This window comes from Emydura macquarii, unplaced genomic scaffold (genome assembly GCF_026122565.2).
Source record: "Emydura macquarii macquarii isolate MOO-44397 ecotype Brisbane River unplaced genomic scaffold, CSIRO-AGI_Emac_v2 contig_2207, whole genome shotgun sequence".
In the NCBI taxonomy this organism is placed as follows: domain Eukaryota; kingdom Metazoa; phylum Chordata; order Testudines; family Chelidae; genus Emydura; species Emydura macquarii.
In genome coordinates this window covers 2429035-2448116 of record NW_027132344.1, presented here as the reverse complement: position 1 = coordinate 2448116, position 19082 = coordinate 2429035, and the positions used below count along the sequence as shown (strand labels likewise).

The 19082-nt window shown below is 39.4% G+C and overlaps 1 protein-coding gene across 1 annotated transcript in view; it reads right to left on the bottom strand.

The window, feature by feature from the left end:
• ATP10A (ATPase phospholipid transporting 10A (putative)) overlaps positions 1–19082 on the bottom strand; it is a 125839-nt gene that overhangs the window by 57418 nt on the left and 49339 nt on the right. The window contains exon 3 of the mRNA XM_067559986.1: positions 7809–7894. Within this exon, the coding sequence (XP_067416087.1) occupies positions 7809–7894 (86 nt within the window). The remainder of the gene's footprint in view (positions 1–7808; positions 7895–19082) is intronic.

The following is a 19082-nucleotide window of genomic DNA, read 5'->3' as shown; positions in this document are numbered from 1 at the left end:
ATAGACATTTAAGGAAAGAAAATTAGAAACTAGGAGATCTGGATGGAAAAATTTCAAAACTAGGCCTCTATAAAATACACAGATCTGATAACTAGCCTTCCTAGGCTACAGGCAAATGCTGTGGGACCCACTGGGGAGGAAGGTGAGGTTCCATTTCCATCTCTGTAGGGTTGAACCTTTAGCATTTTTTTTTTAAATGGTGACTTTTTGATGCTGCTCAGAAATTTGGAATGTTAGAGCTAAACTGCAGGAAAATGGATTAGTGAGCAGAGTGCAGCTGAGATGGTCAAAGGTGCCTGATAAATACAATATATCTCATGGCTCTGCAATTTCACACATGAACATCACTCCCAAAATATGTGGCATATAAATACCTACAGCGCATGCGCAAGCACACACCTATTATGAGAATTGGCTACACTCGCTGCATTTAATTATTGTTTCAATACAAAATTGTGATGGTATTAGCATAGAAAAAGTCTTGTTTCACAGAGTAACTTGAAAACGAGCCTGACTGTAGATAACTTCTGCCTTTCCTTGATTTTGTCTTGTTTTTCATTTGCCAGAGTGGGATCAATAGGGTGATACATCAATACTGTATCAACTCAAAAAAAGATAGGAAATGCTTCCTCTCACCTCCAACCCATAGTTTCTGAAAAATAAATTGTGGGATTGTCATTGTTTTCTCAATAGTTGAAGATCCATAAACAAATATCCAGCAATCCTGAAAAATATCTGTATGCCTGTGATTCCTGCTGCTACCACCAGATGAAGCATTCTATGTGAAATTAAAATCTCCCTGAACTTGCCTGTTTTTAAAAGACATAGATCTTCCTCAAACAGGAGTGTTTTTGTTGTTGTTGTTGTTCTTGGTTTTTTTATACAAAATGATTTGTATTGATAAAGTTTCTAAACTGGGCAAGGAAGGATTTGCATTATCTGGATGTCAGAATACCTTCAGCAGCTTTTAATAGTGTATTTCTAATTTTGAACTGGAATTGATTACATCATGGAAGTCAAGTGGATGAAGTTATTTGGTATGTCTTCTCGATCTGAACCTAACCCTTGTGGTCAGGAGGATTAGCACAAGTCAGTTTGACTTATTTATCAGAGGGAGTGTCCATATAACGTGTGCTCCTTTTAAATCAGTCAAATGAAAAAAAAATGTAGGAAAATCATAGCATCTCTTACTTTTCCATTTGCTTGAACCTTGAGTTTTCCCTAGCAATGACTCACTCAGATGCCTTTTACGCAAATTCCCTCGTCATACTAAACACCTCCTCCACCAGAGACCATGCTGAATTTGGGAGTGGGGGCAGTGGCATTTCCTTTGAAAACAACAGAGAGGAGAGTGGACCTCTGGAGGGGAGTCGCAGACCACTGGTTTATTCCATGCAAGGTGATAACAACACACAAAGGGGATGAGGATTTGCAAGGAGGAAGATCAACGGCAGGGCCTATTGCGGAAGGCTGATTGTGTCACGGCAGCAGGTCATAAAGAAAGAGAGGCATCAAAACTTTATTCTGAAATGTACTTCTAACTTTTGGATGTACCCCCAATCATGAGATTTACATTTATTTTTTGTGATGGCAAAGCTGATTTGCACCATAATTTTAGATACATTTGTACTGTGAGTTTACAGCACGCTCTTATACACATGCAGGATTACCAACTCTCATTATATTTGGTGTTTTTCTTAAAGTCCCAGGCTCCTGGAATCATGTGATTATGTGAGGATTTCAGCTTTTATTTAAAAATTTTAAAAAGTGGCTAGCCCATATAACTCCAGAGCAAAGCTGTAAAACCAGAAATCACATACCTCCCTCATGTATTTTTTTAAAAATCTCAGTATTTTTAGGAAAATTTCATTATTTTTGAATGCTTGCAGTTAGCAATACTGTACATAGTTTGGCTATGCTCATGCTGGGTTTTGCATTTTTTATTTTATTCTCCTCACAATACTAGAAGCAGGGCAAGAACTATTTAAAAGGTGAGGGGAATGAGAAAATGAGTTTGGGATCCACAGATGAGCAGAAACTGTGGCCATCACTAAATTATTAACTGCCCCTCAACATGTACTGAGTGTCTTCAGTGTAGTTTATGACTATGAGTAAAAAGGTCAGCTTCACATTTGCAACAGTGAGAAAGCTGGGAGCCAGGCCTACCTCAATGTATTTTATTGTATTTTTCATGGCTCGTTGTGCCTACTATCATGCTAAGCTGGGGGAGTGGTAGCTACCCTGGAAGGTAGGGATAGGATACAGAGTGACCTAGACAAACTGGAGGATTGGGCCAAAAGAAATCTGATGAGGTTCAACAAGGACAAGTGCAGAGTCCTGCACTTAGACAGAAGAATCCCATGCATGGCTACAGACTGGGGACTGACGGGCTATGCAGCAGTTCTACAGTGGATAAGAAGCTGGATATGAGTCAGCAGTGTGCCCTGGTTGCCAAGAAGGCTAATAGCATATTAGGCTGCATTAGGAGGAGCACTGCCAGCAGATCGAGGGAAGTGATTACTCCCCTCTATTCAGCATTGGTGAGGCCGCATTTAGAGTATTGTGTCCAGTTTTGGGCCCCCCATATAAAAAGGATGTGGACAAGTTGGAGAGTCCAGCAGAGGGCAACAAAAATGATTAGGGGGCTGGAGCACAAGACTTATGAGGAGAGGCCAAGGGAACTAGGCTTGTTTAGTCTGCAGAAGAGAAGAATGAGGGGGGATTTGATAGTAGTCTTTAACTACCTGAAAGGGGGTCCTAGGGAGGGTGGAGCTACGCTGTTCTCAGTGGTGGCAGATGACAGAACAAGGAGCAATGGTCTCAAGTTGCAGTGGGGGGAGGTCTAGGTTGGATATTAGGAAAACATTTTTCACTAGGAGAGTGGTGAAGCACTGGAACGGGTTACCTATGGAGGTGGTGGAATCTCCATCTTTAGAGGTTTTTAAGCTGCGGCTTGACAAAGCCCTGGCTGGGATGATTTAGCTGAGGTTAGTCCTGCTTTGAGCAGGGAGTTGAACTAGTTGGCCTCCTGAGGTTCCTTCCAACTCTAATCTTCTATGATTCTATGCTGATCTGTATACAGTCTACTGACCAAAAATATTGGTAATACTTTGGCATTCTGGGAGGGAACAGGCCATCTTACTCATGCTGCTGAATATGCTGCTGCATGCGGAATAGTTAGGTTTTACAATGGAAGAAACAGCATGGAGCTGAACTGGATGGACTAGCCTGTCAGAACCACCTCTAGGATCCGTCTGAAGTGATGAGATCCCAGGAAGGTAGAAAGGAGAGAGGTAGTCTCCAAAAGGTGGATGGAGATTGGGTTGGTTCAGCGGAAGATCCAGTATGAGGGGTGATTTATGACCCTTGATCAACAGGTCAAAAGGGTCGACTGGAAGAGATTGCCTCCTGGGAAGTTATTATAGATGATGGCCCATTCATGTGGAATCTGGACCCCTTTCTACATGTTTCAACTGGTCTGTGGGAAATTTGGCTGTGGACTGGTTTAGAATGTCGTGCTGTCTGTGACTTGCTGAATTTTCTCATTGTCAAAGACTTATAGAAGCCAAGAGATTGCAGAGTCACCCTGGGTTCACTGAGAGAGTGCAGGGATCCATCTGTAGCATTATTGAAGATCCTACGTCCTTCGAAAGGAAGGTCCTCCATTGTATTTTAGACCTTCCTGGGAAGGCTAGAGGATTGTAGCTAGGAGGCTGGACGCATGGTTACAGAGTCACTGTAGAGCATGAAATTGTCTTGAGAGAAGCCTTTATGATGATTTGTCCTTCTGTAATGAGAGCTTGAAACTGCTCCTTCTTGTCTTCAGGAAAAAGATCAATAAAATGTGAAAATTTGCTGTAGCAGATAACCCTGAAGAGTGGCCAAAGAATGGCTCTTATGACTGAGGAGGCTTAAGTTTTTTATCAGAGTGTGTCAATCTGAATGGACACTGTCTATTTCTTTCATTTACAGCATTGACAACCAAAGAATTAGAGGTGGGGTGAGAGAACAAGTACTCCAAATCCTTGGGTGGCACATAGCACTTTTCATGTAGGTGGAACCTTTTACATGTAGGTGGAATGGTTGCTAGTGTGTGCCACACTATCCAGGATGGTGATAATAAGGCCTTGTTGACAGGTAATGCTATCTTCCCTTGAGGTAAGGTATGTAAGATGTCCATCTGGAATGTCCCCTTGTTCTTCCTCTCAGGGGACCTACAAGGCCTCTGCTATGCATTTCATTGGGTCTTGAAAGTCATCTGTGAAGGATGGCAGAGGGGAGATAACTGTTTCATTTGGACTGGAGGAGGATTTGGTATATGATAGTTTCTTGTCCTTCAAACTTAAAGCCTATTCTGGTCTTCCTGAGGAAGAGAGTCCTGAGGTGTGGTGGCTGTTGATCTTAGCGGGTCCTCTTGTGTGAGGTAACATCTGACAGAGTTGGTCACCGTAAGGGGCCTAACAGTTCCAAAAAGCCCACTGTGATGGGGCATAAGTGAAAGGCATGGGACCCCAGGGGTATTCCTGTCAAGGGAGGTGAGTCATTCATTGACTGGCTCCTGGGGTCTTGTCTTTGGGAAACGTCTTGAGGGAGGAAGGCTGGAATAGGAAAATGGTGGACTCTTGGGTGGAGATTTCTGAGCCTGAGGAAGTGTCACCTTCCGTGTCCAGTGGAGGAGCGGGGGGTGACAGTCCTGGGGCTGGTGTCGGTCCCAGGGCCTGAGTCGTGTCCAGCAACCACTTTGATATCTGTGGTCAAGTCTTTATAGAGGGATGAGGCAGCACTGGATAGTATGCAGACTCTGGAGGGTATGTACCCCACAGCAGAGGGGATTCAGGATCTTCCATGATCCTGAGATCCTCATGGTAGAAAAACCTACACAGTACCAGTAAGCCTGGGCATTGTTTCTCAGAGTGAAGCATATCCAGCGGTATTGGAAATGATATGGATGGTAAGTCCGTACACTGTTGATGGCTGTGATCTGAAGAAGATGATACCAGTTGAGTGGAGGATAATTTCTCTGAAGAATCTTTACATCTGGGGGACTCTGATCTCGCTACTGATGACAATGCTACATGGGGTTACTTGTCAGAAAACTCTCTTTTGTGGTGGTACTGAAGTCTTGGTACCAAAAGAGAGAGAAGCCTCAGCAATGCCTGCACTGGGATGCAAAGCCTCCTTGCTCCTAGCTCTTAGTGGTGACTTTTCCCTCCTGTTGCACTGTCTCACAGGGGAATGGGGTCTTTAAGTTTAGAAGACTTCTGAGTGCCCGAAGTAGTCTCATGGTCCTGACTTACCAGAGCTGGAGCTGAGGAAGTCACTGGAGCACTCTGAGTGGCTGAGTCTTAGGTATAGGGGTGAATTGGACCCCACAAGTCTCAGAGAGCACTCCATGAGGCCTGGCTTCAGTCCTGCGGTTTTTGGCATAACCTGCTAGGAAAGGCTGAAAGCAAACGGGGGCCGAGGGCAAGAAGGCTCTCATCGCAAAGGAAAAAGACAGCGGAACTCACACCCCAAAACACAAAACTGTGCTCTCTCTCTCTCTCTCTCTCTATATATATATATATATAAACTTAATAAACTAAAATTAAAAAATAAACTATAAGTAAGGTGCATCAGCTAAGTATTGACACTGTGAAACTCTCTCTCAAGCAACAGATGGTTGAGAAAGATCTGAAGAAGCAGTGGATCCACCCCTCCCTATATGACCTTGTACTGGAGTACAAGGAGGTAGATTGTAGGTCGCAAGGACGGAATTGATAAAACCCTTAAAGGGCCTGGGTGCACACACGTGAAACACCCATACAGACAATAATTCAAAGAAGAATTTGGTCATGATTATAGATCTAACAGAGAATTTGCTTCTATTCAAATGTGTGTCTTATTATTTTTTTTTTTCTAAAATGTGATTTGTAATTCATCCATCAGTTCATCAAATTCATTTACAAAACCACACAAAAACCCCCAAACCCTAAAAATTGGAAGAGAGCATCCTTTCCTTGATAAATCTTCAAAAAATAAAACTAATTTCTGTTGTTTGAGGCTATTGTCTATTTTTAACTTCAAATACCACATGATCCTTTAGTTGAAAAACCAGCTCTGTGCAGCTAATGAAATCCAGAGCTGATCTGTTGTTTTTCATCGTTATAATGTCAGTCTGCCATATTAATTATTGATAACTGATCTTCCACAGGTTCAAAGTACATTTGTCTCAAATACAAAACATTACAATTTATAGAAACTAACATGCAGCATAGGTTGAATCAGGGCCTTCATAAAGGTGCTAACACCTATCTGCTTCAAGATCTAAACGGCTCTGCTGCTCTACATGATTTACCTTTCAGCCTGAAGCCACAAACCCATCACTGAAGTATAATTTGTTTATATCTCTTGTAATATTTTCAGGATTAAGTCACACACACAAAAAGTATGCTAGTTACCTGCCATAAACACTGTATCAAACAATGGCAGTTCTGCTGTATGATATGCTCTTTGTCACAGTATGCTCTCTACAATACATACAGTAACGTGACGTCTTGTGCCATAAGAAAATGTAATATCAGCTCTCCTCTTTACATTAAATGTATGTCTTTGTGCTACTACTATAGGGTCACGTTACCAGCAGCTGGATGTAAACTGATGTAGATTCACAGGAGCTATGCTGATTGACATGAGTTGAAAATCTGTCACACAGCATTTATAATGTTTCAAATAATATAGGAAGGAGTGTCCATCATGAACTGATACTCTTTGAAGCTAGTGTGGATGAACAGGTTATAAAATCTGGAAAAAAAGTGATAAATTAATAGTTTTTGAGATGGAAGCTCATATCGATTTAAAAGACCTATTTTTCAGTTTTTGCACAACTCATTTTGCTTATTAACAGTGTTTATCACTGCTAATAAGGAAAATAGAAATAGATCAGTGTTCACTGAACAGAATTTTTTTTTAAATTGTTTTTAACTGACGTTTAGACAAAGATTTAGGGAAAGAAATCTCTCATATTGTACTTGGCTACAGACTAAAAATTGTAAAAGTTGTGCTCGGACAATATTTCCTAAGCCAGAGCCACTAAAACTAAGACAACTTTATTCATTTGTTTCCAAGACAGGAGGAAAACATCAATGAGAGTGGAGAAATATTATTTCTACTTCTCAGTTTCCTCCATGAGAATAATTTAAAAAGAAAAATCAGCCAGAGACAACTTAAAAATAAAATGCAGCTAATTTTTTTCCCATTTCCAGATCAGTTTTTTTTGCTCGTCGGGGTTAAGTCTTATCTGTTACTGCCCTTCTTCAGGCATTTAAAAGTATGGTGTTAGCTGATCAATACTGACAAATAAATTCATCTTCAGGAATGTAAGTGAGAGTCTTCTAACTCCATCTGAAAGCGGCAGGAGTTTGGAATGTGTGCCCCAAAACAACAAATAGGTGCATCTTACCAAAGAGTACAATTTTAGCATTTGCTCTTAATAAACAAGATAAAACATGCCAATGTCAGGAAGAATTAAAGCTGCCTAGGCAACCTTAATTCAGCCCTCTTGTGCATATGCATTATGATACAGTCTTTAATTACATGATCACATAGCAATTCTATGGAAAAAATAGTATCTCTTTAAGTGCACAAGGTAGTTCTGTTCTGGGGATAAATCAGGGTTGTGAAGTGAAGGACCAGGATGACTCATTAGTTTCAGATGCTGGAAACTGTGTAGGGAATAAGGTAGGGGACTGGAAGAGGAGAGCCTGGAAGTCAATTCTGTCTTATAGAGAAGGGACTGCAGACGGAAGGTAATTATATGAAATACTCACATGTAACCTCGAAACCTACTTAAGTTGTTGTTTGGCTTCTCACATTCAATGACACTGGTGAACTTCAAGGGGTCAAATTCAGAGTCCTGGAATCAAAAGGGTTAAATACTTAATGAAAAGACTAGAGTTTAATTTATAAGCATAACTGTTTTTTTTTTTTTTTTTTTTTTTTTTTGCACAACATCCATTATATATTATGGGTGGACTTTTTAAAAGCCCCTAAACAACTTAGGAGCACAAGTGTCATTCACTGAAAGTCAATGAGACGTGTTCAAAATTCCCTGGGTGCTTTTGAAATTCTCCCCTAAAAAGGACAATTCCTGACCTCCACCCCTCAAAGTAAAAACACAAGTCTCAAGGACATGAAATAAACAAAAAGTCAGCCTGAGGAGGAAATTTATTTTGGGTTGGAAAGGAAAGCTCAGATTTGTCTAAGTAGGTTGAAAATATTCAAAGTATCATTACTAGATTTCAAATACTTCAAATTTACTTCAAACTACAAGTCTGGAGCAATATAAAAATTCAATATTTTGCCAATTAGGAAAAAGTTAATATGAACCTTCTGAAATATAAGCAATACTTCTTAATTGCTTTACACCAGCAAAAATAAATTAATCCAATACAGTAATTAGACACCTATAGTAGAATCCTTTTTTCCCCCTAATTAAACACTCAACTGTACTTGAAACTCTGGCTAATGAGGCAGAAGTTGGTATTTCTACTGACTGTGGTCACTGGACATTTACCAACAGCTACCACGCTGTGGTGTTGGAGACAAATGTTCTATCATAGAGTAATTATTTCATTACATGAAATGAAAATCGAGGTGCTTGCTGCTGCTGATGTACTAAACATAAGGTGGACTGAGTTAAATCAAAGTGATTTAAATAATCTATCTTGATAATTTAAATCAGCAAGCAGCTTGATTTAAATAACTGATTTTAATCTTGTTTTGCATTTGTCGTTTTTATTTATTTTCCTAAAGAAAGGTTCATTCTCATTGGTTGCCAACCATTAAAACATGTTGATTTACAACCAAATACAGCCTTTACATAGGTTTGAAAGGATTAGATTTGTATCGGTATGTATTAGAAAATGTCAGTTTCATTGTACACACACAAACCAATGAAAATATATTTCTACCCCTATAAAAATCACAATTAACAGATAGGCAAAGTAAGAAAAATGCTGCTTGAGAACTTATTAGAGTTTGATTTAAGATTACTTACTTTGTATATATTCACATATGATAGGGACAATTTGTTTTTTAATGGTTATAAAGCTTTAACTTTTTGAATCTCAACATTTATCATTAAATAATTATTGTCCGACTGCCCTCCCCATAATTTCCCGCAATTGTGAAAATTGCTAACTATACATTATATCTATACACACATTTTTAAAGCAATTACATGGCTTAAAATACTTTTATGCAGATTGTTAATTTTTAAATTTTATATTATATTAAAAATGGGAAATGATGCCTTTTTTATGTACTTTAGATGATAACTTTTTACTTGGGATTTGTATCATATTGTTTTTGGATGGAAGTTGGATTTCAATTAAAAATGTACAAAACCAGAATTTTAAAATTGCATTGTAGGTATTAGTTAAATAAAATTACCTTACATGTATCAGACACAAGAGAAAAAAATTAACAAAACAGGTTTTGCATTTAAGGTTAACGGATTTCTTAAACAAAGGAAATTATTTATTAAGGTACAATGAACTATAAGTAGCGAATTGATGGATTGTTTCTGGTCTACAAGGGCCAGATTTTCAAAAATATTGACATGCCTAAAGATGCAGGTTAAACGCCTAGGGGGATTTTCAAAAGTGCCCACATATGACATCTTTTGAAGATTTTGCTATAATGGTGAGAAATAGGAGGAGGGGGAGGGCTGAGAAGATGGGGTGGAGGACTGTAGTGGCATCTCAGATAGCTTTCAACTAGGAAAAACAAATAAGTAACATGAACAATGGATAACTTTTAGCAACCAGAAAAAGAGCTAGTTCACATATCCTTGTAAAACAAGCATCAAAGAATCTAAGACACAATAGGTAATTTGGGTAAATATTGGGAGCCAGATAGTCAAAATATATAGGCTGAGGAGAATCATTGGTGATCCCTAAAACAGACTGGGCTTTTGAATTTTTAAAGTGCAGTTCCATATGAAAAGTGACTGTAAAATAGCATAAATAGCATAAATTATCCATTCACCTCTTTGGCTATGTATTCCTCTAGAACTATTCCTTTAAGCAACTTCAGAGTTTCATAGACAACTTCAGAGAGAACTGAGGGTTCACTAGTGAGAATACTCTTCTTAAAGCCTTCATACCTTGAAGTCTGAGGTCTGCTATCAAAGCACTTCAATTGTTCCCTATCTCAGAGTGGTCACAGTCCTGCTCCCAGTGTTCAAAGGTTCACATCACAAACACACTACCTTGGCAACTAGTACTGACTAGTAACTCCGCATAATATGCTTGAGCCACCAATCAGCAGAGAGCATGAATGTGCGTTAGGTAAGGGTTAGTGTCACAACATTTTAAAGTCTAGGGATACATCTACACTGTGTTAGACCCGCGGCACAGCCGCAACTGGTTTGGGTCAGCTGACTGCAGCTCGCCGGGCTTGGGCTGTGGGGCTATAAAATTGCAGTGTAGATTTTCAGGCTTAGGCTATGAAGAGGGGTTCCAGCCCATGCCTGAACATCTACAAGGCAATTTTATAGTCCCGTCGCCGAAGGTCTCCACCCAAGTCAGCTGACCTGGGCTAAGACTCCGCACAGCAAGTTTTTTTATCACTGTGTAGACATAACTTATGTGTAAATGGAAGGGCAAACAATATTTAGATAGGGTAGGGAAAGATTTTACTTTTTATCATAGTATACAGTAATGTCACTTTTGAGCAGGCTTCAGTTTATCAAGCATAAATTTTCATTCCATGCTCTTAAAAAAAGACTTAATTCCTTTGATAAATGTCTCTGAGGATATCCTAGAGACACTTAATAGCAAAGGCCAAGCTAATCAAATGAAAGCTCCCTGTGGCTGCTGAACTCAGCAAACAGAGTATGGGTTGAAAGCTGTGCAGATATATTAACTTTAACAGAAATTTCAAGTTTAAGGACTGTGTTTCCTTCCTCCCAGGAACACCTGCCAACAAAGCCAATAGCTTTAAAAAAAACACAACATTTTAAATCAAGAACAAAGTCTTTCCAAACAAAGATCCTATCAAGATCTGAAAGAAATAATACTAGCAGACTTCCACATCAGCACTACAGAGCATATTTGTTTTGTCCTGTCTGGTGTATAATTTTCATACATGATTCCTTTTTGGAGCTAAAATTCTACCTTTCACTGCTGCTTGTATACTTGTATTCTCTTATAATGTTCTTAAAATATGCCACTATAACCTTTAACCAGCTAGTATCTGGGATGGGGGGAAATCCAATTACAGTAGCAGTCTGAGGTAAGCAATTCTGATTTACTGCTAAAGTTCTTTAGCTCATAAATAAATCAAATGGCTTCATCTTTTCCTGTAAAATGAAAGTGTAGATATACAGTATTGTATTACAGAGGCTGACAGTTTTGACATGAAATTGCCTTTTTGTAAATGAATGAGCAAATACATTAAATGCTGCCTGTATGAGACTTCTTTAGATGCATATAAAGAAGCTACTAAGTTAACACAAGATTTCACACTGATCAAAGTTTTGCTTCTTTTTATGTTGATCCTCATGCATCAGCAAAGTGAGATGGAACTGTCTCTATGTTCTTGGATAAAATAATGGCAATGTGAAGGTGTTGCTAGGAAAATGAGGCCAAACGAAGACTGCCATCTACTATCTAAGAGTGAAATTCCTATGCTGTACAAATAATTATGTTGACAATTTGAAGTGAAATTTATATATATAATTTTTTCGTACAAAAAATTTCCACCAGCACCCTACAGTAGTTTTCCTCTCAAAATGGATTTTATTTTTCACTCCTGAAAAACTATTTCATCACAAAAAGGGAGAAGTCAGCAGCATACGTCAGTCTTCATGGTAGTACTCAGCAGTGGTTTTATGTTAGCACCTACATGTCCTCAACTGAGACCACAGTCCCATTGTGTTAGGTGCTGTAATCCACGCTGGCTCTGAAGACTTACAACCTAAAAAGACTTGGGAAAAAGGAAACATTATCATCCCAATTTTACAGATGGGGAATTAAGACATAGAAAGATCAAATGATTTACCTAGGATTCTGCAGAAAGTCTGAGGCAAAGCCAGAAACTGAACTCAGTTTTCCTAAGACCCAATTCATTGCCTTAGCTGCAGGACCATCTTGCAGTTCAATGTCAACCCTTCGGAGACTACATCTACACCTTGACTGAGGGGTGTGATTCTCAGCTTGTGTACACATACTCGTGAGATCAGAGCTAGCACGAGTATAAAGAGCAGTGTAGTGGCGGTAGCATGGGCAGCGGCAACATTGACCTAGGATGAGTATGTGCATACGAACTGGGAATCACCCCCTCCCCCCCCAAAGTGTAGACATAGCCTGATTCTGCTGGCAATCCTCTAAAGATGTCCTAGCTTAGGAAGCAAAGCCTTGCCAAGTGAACCACTTTTATAATTAAACAATGTTCAAATAACATCTTTCCCTTCATTAAATGTGTGTTAAAAATGATGTTTATTTATTATTAAAAAATTCTTGTTCAGTGGTCTGCTCTACCCTACCACATAAGAAACTTGAGTTTGATTTATGCTCCTGGTCCATACCCTCCCCAGAATGGCATGAGCTGGCAGGATACTGGAGAAATGTACTCAATATCTTACACATGGGGATGGGGGAAAGAACTTCACATTAACCAACATTATTCTTTGACCACTAGCCAAATCATCTGGTATTAATTGGTTAAGAAGGGCATCCCATCCAGTCCTCCTTGAAAGGGGGCTTTACATTTTGTTTGGGGGGGAGGGATATGCAAATAGTCAAAAGGTTACAAAATAACAAAAACATATTCACTGTTGATGTATTTGTCTACGTTATTATAGCCTTACACAGTAAGCTACTGCATTTACTGTATAAAATTAACCTAGCATCTTATTAATGTGCAGTCTGAATTACATAATGATGTTATTTATCCAAAACATGCAGAATGCACTTTTAGCAGTTATTTATATATTAAAGAAGTGATTTTTTTAAAAATGTCTAAACAGCATTAGCATCCACAGAAGAATTTATCTATACTGCTAGTTCACAAAAAAGAAAAAGCAGTTTGATATATGGTATTTAAGGAAAAAAGAGACCCAGCAGTAAATTAGAATTTAACAGCTTTGTTTTCTTCATTGACTATTACTATAGCCAGATTTTTTGTTAAGGCAGTGTTTGTTTAAAGAGAACAAGGATGTACAGTTGCACAAGCCAAACACACTTAGGGGCCAGATCCTGCTTCTACTGAAGTCAACAAAAGCTTAATCATCTAATGGAAATTATTATGAGTGAACTGTGCAATATTCAACATGCAGGGAAACAACTTTGCTGTTCCTGAGAAGTACTCCACCATTCTTAAGTAGCAATTTGGTCAAAAGGCTTTAGCCAGTCATGGGACAAACCAGTGACAAAAAAAAGTTGAAACATGTAGAACTTTTATGAGCTTTTTCTGACATACCCCTATGTGTTGGAGAGGCCCTGAGCAGAACATTAAATATTACACAGCTGCCAGAGAGATGTGAACTAGCTAGACGGCTGACTACAAATTTCTTCTTTTGTATGGCAAGACAGATGATTAGCAAAGCTCAAAAAACCAAGAATAGTGAACTAGTGAAGAGCTTTGAAATTGCTGTAGTATACTGAGTACTATGAAGGAGACTAACACTCTAAGGTGATAGTGGTAGTGATGAGTGGTAGTGGTAGTGATTAGGAAAAAAAGCAATTCATGGTTGAAGTAGATTCCCAAATATGGATCCAGAACTTGACTGAAGGTTAAGAATGTGGAGACCTATAGCTACCAAAGGCCAGACACCGGAATGGATTAATTGGTTTATACTTAACAAGAACCAATCCAAACATCAGCCCAACCCTTGAATAAAAACAAAGACCAAAGCTTTAGGGTTTGAAGAAGTTGTGGGTGCAACAATAACTGCTATCTTATGAACTCCTTCTAGTTTCACCCTCACAACCCCTCCAACAGGATACACTAATATTCTTCCATACCTTGTCCATGTCCTCACAACTCCCCAGCAGTCCATATTCTCCTCACCTTTCCTTGGTACTGTTGCTCAACACCTCCACCAGGCTTTCTGCTGGCTGTCAAAATTGCTAGATTAAAATCTCATGTGCTGTGCGTTATGCAGTACAGAGTGCACAAAATTTTAATTTGGCAGCACAAAGGCCTAAGAAAGCTGATGAAAATAAAGGGGCCTGCTGCTGCCATAGTCTCCTAGGGTGCATCTACACATCCTATGGCAGCAAGCCACCCAGCCTGGATCAAGAGACTTGGGCCTACACTAGTGCTCTCAAAAAAGCTGTGCAGACAGAGCTTTGAAGTTGCAGTTTGGGCTGGAGAAGGAGGGCTTCAGGCCTCAAGCTCCACTCTGGGCCATTGCTTTAAAGTTATGTCTACACAGCTATTCTCAGGGTATGTCTATACTGACGGTGGCGGCAAAGCCGCCGCCACCAGATCGATCTTTCTGGATCAGTTGAGTGGTCAGTGTAGACCTGCTCAATCCATCAGGAAGTTGACTGAGTAAATCCACCCCCTGAAGTAGCGCAGCGCAGTGAAGATGGCGCACAGAAGGGAAGCAGAGCAGTCGATGTGAGTTACACAAGCTACTCTGTGTAGTTTGCGTAACTCCCGTTGACTGCCGCCGAATCTCTAGGTCAGTGTAAACCAGGGCTGAGAATGCTAACCTGAGTCTGCTGATTGGGGGAGGAAGGCTCCCGCAGGCTGTGTAGACATACCCTAATAGTCAGGGCTTAGGGCTGCTCAGACTAGTCATGTGATGAACTGTTGCCTGGAAAAGGAAATAAAAGCAGGAAGGGGGGAAAGTGAGTTGGTTAGCCATCTGCTCATCTCTTAAAAGAAACTGCTGATGAAAGGGGAGCTCTTTGGCATACTCTGTCCCCTCCCACAAAAATATGGCAGAAGGAAATGGAAGGAGAAATGAAAAGGAGGGAGAAGGGTCTCTGCCCTCCCGTGAAGAGGAGCAGTCAGAGGGTAGGGGTGCAACTCGTCCATGCATTATGTTTCTCTGATCTTAATTATATTCTCCTGGAAATCGTACAGACAGGCTCTTTCATTAGTGTTGGCACACAGCTTTCTTTCTCTCTCTTTGCTGCACAATTTAAAATGGAACTGTAGAGCCCCAACACCACCAGCAGTGACTGGTGACGGATATTTCCTTTATGAATAGTAAATTCTAAGATTAACAGGAAACCAGATGTGAACAGTGAAGCTTGATGTATCTATTACATTTACATCTAAGAAATGCAATTTAGATAAAAAAAAGTTTATCTCATGACATTACACAGAAGAAATGTTTATATAAGATGATTCTAATCTTATTTGAAATGGGTGGAATCTGTAACCTGCAGGAAGCCTCTGCGTCTGTGTGATTCCAGTCCTCACTGTTTGAGAAAACAAAACAGTCCTAACATGGATAATGAAAATGGAGCATTAGTTTTGAATATTACAGGGTAGCATGAGTGATGATACTATTGCCACATTTGTGTCAGTCTTTCCATTATAGTCTCTAATTTCTAAGTTATATAATTAAGTGGTAACAATGCTCTCCAAGCTGGGAACTGCCATAAAGTCGTAGCCTAGAATCGTATTTTTTTAACAACATCCACTACCACAGACTTGTGGCATTAGTGCTCCTGAGGCTATCATGGTATTAAGAAGGCCCTGTCCTCACATAATACTGCAGCCAAGCACCTCTAGGATAGCTCTGCTGTGGAGGAGCAGGGAAAATGGGAAGATTAACAATAAATCTGTGATTAATAACTCTGTGCTTGACACACTCCATATAGGAGAGAGTTGGGGAGCTTGAGAACCACTCTGGGAAACAATTAACAACTCTGTGATGTTGTTATCCAGGCCTAGCAAATTGTCTACTTTACTAAATAACATGAACTCCTGGCTGTGTAAATTCTGAGGAGTCCATGAGCCATGCTTTAGAAAGAGAACCTCTCTGCTGCTGCCCCTGTCTTTTTGGAGGAGAAATGGAGCCTGTGCAGCTCCCAAAGGGAAGAGGGCCTTTGTTGTGGTTCCAGGGAACAGAGGTGGTCCCTGCTGCTGACCTTACCTCTCTGAAAGGGGAGGAGCCACTCGCTCACTCCGAGTGAGGGTGTGGCTATGGAATTGGGGGGAGGGGGAGGGATGGGCAGTAGGACCAGTGCCATAGGGTGCTGTGTGTCGTGGTGCCTTACTCTGATCCTGAATTTAAAAAATCTCAGTGTTTCATAAGAAAGGACCATATTTGGTAACAGACATTCTAAATGGTTCCCCCTTCCCAACAGACACAGCAATTAGTACCTAGGACTAAGGAATAACCATTCACAACATTCGGTTTTATTAAAAAAAAAAACATATTTAAATGCACAAAAGAGCCATGAAACTCTGGAGTTGAACCAAAAGCAACTAGGAAAGTTTAAAGGAAAGGCCAAAAACCTGTTGTTAACTTGCTTTACATTTTAATATTTACCCCCTTTTGAAGCAGAAAATTAGTTTAACATTTTATTTTTTTCTCTAGATCTGAAGTGCTTAATTTTTACTATGAAAACTTTTAATGTAGAGGTGCCAAATGGACCTCCTGAAGACTGAAGTCTTCTATTTCTCCACAGGTACAGCATGAGCAGTGGCATTACGCATTTCTTTCCATAGCTTTACCACTGCACCTTGACCCTGGGCTGAAGTGACCCTCATATTCCTAGAGGTGATATTTCAGTCCTCATGGCTAGCATTTTCAACCCTGAATACTTTAAGTTAGACACAAAAATAAAGATGGCCTATGGCAGCTGGAGATGCCAGGTGCTCAGCGCCTTTGAAAATCACACCATTTATTTAGGTGCCTCATGTTGGGTGCCCAGGTTTGAAAATTTTGACCTATGCTTGCTCAAATCCTTAGCCCCTATAATGAGATTGCCAACAAATCTTGACAGTGGTGTGGACACCTACACACTGGAAACTAGAATGAGATAATCAACTCATTTCACATCGATAAAACAGGAACTGAAATATTCTTTACTCATTTCCATAACTTCTCCCCACCAGTGTAAGAGTAATTACTAGATAACAATACGAAGGTAGTGAGGAGTGGAAAAAGTGGTCAGCTATTATACTAAATAAAAATTCCAAAAGCAAACAGATTTACAATCCTTTCACTTGCTAAGGACCCACTTTAAATTTTATACTCAGTAAGATGTTCTACTTGTTGCTGCTAATTGCTATATCATCTTGTTAGAAAAAATATTTTTTATAGTTAGAGACACCCACAATTTTTACAGAAGCTGTAAACATCTGATCAACAGATTTTTCTGATTCAACAGAAGCTGATCAACATACTTTTACACAATAAGATATGGTACAGCAGTACAAAGAGTGTGCTTTTCACCCTGTTTCATCTATTAAAAATACATTTGTGTTGCTTTGAAAGGCTTTACTTCTACTGATATAGTGAAATTTAAAAGCCTGTCTTTGAACTGTGGTTTTGAATGGGCTTGACATGTTACCACTTTACATTGCATAACAAAAAGCCTATATAGTACAATGTGACATGTCAAGTTTGGGAATTCTGAAAAGACTTATTTCACTGAAAGCTTCAGCTAAAAAAAGTCAGTTTTTAGTTTAACTCCACTGCAGTAAAGAAGATACAAAATGAGGAAGCTGGTTTCTCTTTTTTGCTTGTAGTGGGTTTTTTTTTTTTAAACTCTCTTTCTTTTCCCCATGGTGAATCTAATTTTGGCAATGTGTGTGGGATAGAGCATTAATCTGCTATTTTAACATTCATATATCTGGAATTTTAAAGTAACTTTTCTTAGCTCCATGAACTTTTTCAATGTAAAAAGAAATACACAGAGAATTACACCAGAAAGTTGCTAGGAATGTTTTCACCATTTGTGCATCCTGCTTCTGTCCATCCAAAGTATTACATCTCTAAATAAGACCAGGCATGATGATTAGTCAATCTCCATTTAATTATTCATTGTAATTTAGTATTTTTACTAGTACTTTCAGAGGGGTAAACACAGAGTTAGACTGAATGGATGGATGGATGGGGCGGGTAGGAAAAAGAAAGGGAAGTAAGAAGTCTTCTTTGACCCTCTCTGCCCCTTTATGGGGTTCAGCCACAATTTCTCAGGTCTAATCTACATTACAAAGGTTATTCCCTAGTGGAAGCACAGTTTATACAGTGAAACTAGCTCCCCGGATAATATAAGCTATAATGTCAAAAGCACTCTTTTTGCTGGTATAAGCTGTGGCTACATGGGGAGTTTTGCTAGCAAAGTTATGTTAGTTAGGGATTTGATTTTTTTTCCACATCCCAACTGACACAGCTACACTAGCAAAACTTTGTAGTGCAGACCTGGCCTCAAACATACAGCCAGTGCCACCAGCAATGGTAAGGTCAATCTATATGCACAATTGCACTGGTTTTAGTTGAGGAGTGATTTTAAACTGGTGTAGTTAAACCAGTGGAGAGGGCTCTTATTTAGGTTTCAACTAAGCTTATTTCCAGTTTAGCTTAAATTGATTAAGACTTCTTAAACTGATTTTTTACTGTCTTAAGTTAAATTGACATAGGAGAGTTTGAATCCAAAGTGTCCAATATAAACCAAATAAATGTGCGTTCACAAAGGGATTTTCACTGGTTTAGCAGAACCACTTCATTTAAATCTGTTTAATCAAACCAGTGCATAACTGTGTGTAGACGAGGCTCTGCTCTTCTGTAAGAAAGAGGGCAAAGGTTAAGATGTGATCCTCCACTGTCCAGACGTGAAGAGGAACACAATCCACCTTCTCAAAAGGTCATGCTGCTGCCGCTCCAATATATACTCCCCCAGAACCTACTCCTGGGGCTCCTGTTGAATTGAAGCTCTCCACCTGTGTTTTTATAAACCATAATCTGGTGAACAACATCTAAAAGAGCCTTTGTGGGTTTTGTTAGAAACACACTAAGAAAAAATATTAAAATATTTGGGTTGTTTCATACTGTAGAGCATTAAGAATGTAAATGTTTTTTCATGAGTCTAGATTAATACTAGCAAAATATTCTAAATCATCCT